This window comes from Mesocricetus auratus, unplaced genomic scaffold, assembly GCF_017639785.1.
Source record: "Mesocricetus auratus isolate SY011 unplaced genomic scaffold, BCM_Maur_2.0 contig_13191_pilon_obj, whole genome shotgun sequence".
Taxonomy (NCBI): Eukaryota; Metazoa; Chordata; class Mammalia; order Rodentia; family Cricetidae; genus Mesocricetus; species Mesocricetus auratus.
Window position 1 is genome coordinate 1 of NW_024429768.1, and position 4,384 is coordinate 4,384.

At 53.7% G+C, this 4,384-nt stretch overlaps 1 protein-coding gene across 1 annotated transcript; it reads right to left on the reverse strand.

The window, feature by feature from the left end:
- Positions 1 to 505: 505 nt before the first annotated feature.
- Positions 506 to 2,286, reverse strand: LOC121138008 (histone H2A-Bbd type 2/3-like). The gene is made up of 2 exons (XM_040740854.1): positions 1,640 to 2,286; positions 506 to 1,346 (listed from the first exon to the last, which is right to left on the reverse strand). Exon 2 carries the CDS (start codon positions 1,078 to 1,080, stop codon positions 715 to 717), a length of 366 nt encoding a protein of 121 aa, XP_040596788.1. The 5' UTR covers positions 1,081 to 1,346; positions 1,640 to 2,286; the 3' UTR covers positions 506 to 714.
- Between the last annotated feature and the right edge of the window lie 2,098 nt (positions 2,287 to 4,384).

Sequence of the window (4,384 nt, forward strand, 5' to 3'; positions counted from 1 at the left end):
GGGCAACACACATTGTGTTCCTACAACCAAAACCTCCTCAGAGTCTCCTCCATTCCACATCTACCCCCACTCTGTTTCCAAAGGAGAAGCTTGGGGAACCAGCCTGTGGGTCACCCGCACCCCAGTTACCTGTCCTCCCCCTGTGTTCCTCCAACCAGGACCTCCTCAGACTCTCCTCCTCCCCACATCTACACCCACCCTGTTTCCAAAGGAGAAGCTTGGGGAACCAGCCTGTGGGTCACCCGCACCCCAGTTACCTGTCCTCCCCCTGTGTTCCTCCAACCAGGACCTCCTCAGACTCTCCTCCTCCCCACATCTACACCCACCCTGTTTCCAAAGGAGAAGCTTGGGGAACCAGCCTGTGGGTCACCCGCACCCCAGTTACCTGTCCTCCCCCTGTGTTCCTCCAACTAGGCTGAGCTCAGCCTCGGCTTCCACCGCACCCCCACCCCTACCCTCCATCCATGCCCAAATGCAAAGCCACGGAAGCAAACCTATGGGCTTCTGGAACTAGAGCTTTAATAAGAACACAACTGTGAGAAGGAAGGGTCGAGGCTGACCAGACACGCAGGGCTGCCTGTGGGAAGGGTTGGGCGGGATGGTCTGATGCTGGATGGGTAGATACATGGGGTGGATGGGCCAGTCAGCAACCCAGAGCCAGGCAGCAGCAGCAGCAGAGGCAGCATGGGCAGCCTGGGCAGCAGCAGGTCGTAGCTAGCGTGGCCGACAACGAGGATGACGAGGACCAGCTGGGACCGCCCGGGAGATGGTGGTGAACTGCAGCAGTTCGCTGAGAAAGGTGTTGTTGTAGACAGTAGCGTCCAGCAGCTGCGGGGTGATGAGCCTCTGGGCGCCTCGGCGTTGGGCCTCGTTGCTGGCCAGCTCCAGCAGCCTGCGAGTCAGGAACTCCAGGATGGCAGTCAGCAGGACCGGCACCGTTTGTCTCAGCCGCGGGGCATGGCCGCTCTCACGAAGATGGTGTTCCACCAGGCTCACAGAGAAGGTCAGGCCAGCTCTGGCGGTGCGGGAGCGGCCAGACGACGACGACCCTCGACGGCTGCTCTGCCTGGTCCTGGGCATGCTGGCCTCAGGTTGCGACCTCACAGGCTGCCTGGGCTCCACCTGGCTGCTGGCTGCTGGCTTGCCGGGCTCTGGGCCCCCAAAGTGATCCCAACGGTCGCCTCTGTGCCTGGTCACTTGTCCTAGGATACCCTTCAGGTTCGAAGCCCGGTCTCCCGCGCTCCGGCTCGGGCTCTCACTTATGACGTGTGATGTGGTGGCTCCCGACGAGCCCGCGCTAGGAGCACTGCGGTCACCTTCACACCTTCGCTTCTAGAAGGGGCCTCCTAGGAAAGAGAAAATCTGAGGAGGAGCAGCTCAGTGTTGCCATTGACAACCACGCCTTTCACAGCCCCGGCTCCTGAGGGCCTTCCACCTGGCCTCCCCATTAAGCACGAGCTCCCCGTCCCTCCGCCCCCAGCACCCCACGCGCCACTGTCAGTAAACCTGGGGGGTTTCACGTCTCGGTTCCAGAGACGCAAACTCAGAGTCCCAAGCATCCCGAGCAAACCTAGAGCTACAGCTTTCCCGTCCCTGGGGCCCCTTAGCCACGTCTCTGCTCTCTGCCACATCAGCTCACCTCTGAGTTCAACAGCTCCTGTAGGCAGACTCATTCGGCAAACTGCGGCCTCTTGCGGGTACCTGTGTCTGTCCGGTTCACTTAGCATCCTGGATTCACGATGCCTCGCACACACTCCACAAGTTCCTCGTGTCTCACCCCGCCGACAGAGCTGCTTGAGCCAGTGCTCCTCCATTCCTTTCGATAAGCGTTGCAGCCCCGGTGGCAGAGTATTCCGGCACCCGGGAGCCCCAGAATACTAAGCCATACGACTCGGATGGGAAAGTATTCAGGCAACCGGGAGCCACACAAAACTAAGCGTTACAGCCTGGATGGGAAAGCATTCCGGCACACGGGAGCCACAGATTACCACCGGTCACAGGAAGCTTAGCAGCTTACAGGCCTGCTCCAGGGAAAGGCTTCCCCATTGAAACAGCTCGGTTCCGGCAGAGGAGGGCAGGAGGGCTCCAGGGTAACAGCTCTGCTCTGGCAGGCAGGGAAGGGCTTCCCCAACAAAGAGGTTACAGTTTGGTTTCAGTCCCCCAGAGTGCAACAACTCTGCTTCCCCAGGGGAAGGCTTCCCTGGGGAAAGTGTCACAGCCCTGCTCCATCTCTGCACCAGAGAAGGAAGGTCATCACCCAAACAACTTTCAAGAGATTTATTGGGAGGGAAGAATCCTGGGGAGTGGCTGCCTCTGCCAGGGTGGAAGAAGAAAGCCTCAAACTGAACAGGCACAGGGTTTATACAGGGCTCGTTAGGGGCGGAGCTTTTTCCGGGGAGGAGACTTCCAAGGAGGGGATTGGTCAGATTTCAGTCGCCGGGCTCAGATTGACTAGAGCTCCTGCTCAGGGATTGGTTGGTTTTCTGTTCAGGATCAGGGGCAGATTTGGCTCTGGCTTCAGGGCCAACCTGTGTTTCTTTCTCTGGTCCTTTTTAGTCTTTTGGCTCCAGTTTTAGGGCAAGGGTGCATTTCTGTCACAGGTACAAAGTGTGTTCCTTTGGCACTGGTTCCAGGGTTAGGGTGCATTTCTTTGGTTCTGGGTGCAGGTCCAAAGTGTGTTTCTTTGGCTCTGCTCAGGGTGTGTTTCTTTCTTTGGCTCTGCTCAGGGTGTGTTTCTTTCTTTGGCTCTGCTCAGGGTGTGTTTCTTTCTTTGGCTCTGCTCAGGGTATGTTTCTTTCTTTGGCTCTGCTCAGGGTGTGTTTCTTTCTTTGGCTCTGCTCAGGGTGTGTTTCTTTCTTTGGCTCTACTCAGGGTGTGTTTCTTTCTTTGGCTCTGCTCAGGGTGTGTTTCTTTCTTTGGCTCTGCTCAGGGTGTGTTTCTTTGGCTGGCCCCTTTTCCCCTACACTTCCCACACCCAAGTAATAGTTCACTGTATATGCACAGGTCAGTTTACTTATTCCCTCTCCTGCTGACTAGCACTTGGGTGACCTCCACGTTTTGAAAGAAAAAAATAGCAAGATTTCACAGTCTTATTAGGTGAAAACAGAGATTGACATCTACCGGGTTGTCAAAAGATTACCCCCCAAACATATTTCATTAGGAAACAAAAGTGGAAGCCGGCTGTCCAGTAGAGGACAAGCATAAGCCAGCATGGACACCTGTTCAGCTCCTTCAGAGAGACCTGTGAATCCCGCGGTGAGAGGAAATGAAGAATGCAGCAAAGGAAACTTTCACAAGGCTGGAGAAATGGGGTGGGTGTCTGCATGTTTGAACACTGAGAAGGGGCAGATGCTGGCCCATTTGGGAGAGAGAGGAGGCACACAGTTTAGGAAGTCAACATTGCAGACCCTTAAGAGGTGGATGAGACAAGAGTGGCCTCTGATACAGGTCTAGTAGCACTGGCAAGGAATGATGAGATTCCGGTGTAGGATGGCACCAGTGGGAATGTAAGACACCACGAAGTACTACTGCAGAAGGGAGAGTCACAGGACCCACCACCACTGATAACTGGGTGAGGAGGAGGAGAAATGCAGTCCTCTACATAATAGCAAAGGCCTTGTGTGCTTCCCCCCATATTGAGAACAGAAGATGTGCATACACACTTGCCCACGATTGCCTGTGACATTGTGTGTGACCATGGCTATACACACACACACAGAGACACACACACAGAGATAGAGATAGAGATAGAGAGAGAGAGAGAGAGAGAGAGAGAGAGGAGAGTCATAATAAAAGAGAAGTGCCATGATGTGAGAGAAGGCAACTGTGATGCCTGTTGTCAATTTGGCAGAACTTAGAATTATCTGGTAATTGAGCTTCTGGGTATCTCTCTATGTGTGGGCAGTTTTCTAGGTTATGGTAGCTGAGGTGTGCATACTGCCCCACTGTGGGTGACACCATTCCCTAGGCAGGTGAGTCTGAACTGTATAAGAGTGGAGAATGCTAACTGAGCACTACCATAACGAGGAGGATGATTTTAAAAGAAACAAACAGAAAATACCATAATCCTCGACAAAAGACCGATGCAATTCATTCAAGCAAGTTGATTCTCTGAAACTCATGAGCACATGCTTTAGGGATAATTTCCCCTTAATTTGTATCTATTAGAGAATCGTAGGAGAAATTCCACAAAGTAAAAGAATTCCCTGAGAGACTCTCATAGCATGTGTGGTTATCTCATATTTTCAAGTTTAATTCCAACAGGGAGAAGGAGAGAGAGAGAGCAATTATTTCAAATGGCAGCCAGGGAAAGGGTAAACCTAGAAGCATTTGGCACTCAGAGCATTGCTTCTGAGTCTCCTGCTGCTATCCTCAGCTTGTTGTG

What these genes read in the sequence shown, in the direction of transcription:
- LOC121138008 (XM_040740854.1), bottom strand. Translation starts at nt 1,080, where the DNA reads ATGCCCAGGACCAGGCAGAGCAGCCGTCGAGGGTCGTCGTCGTCTGGC.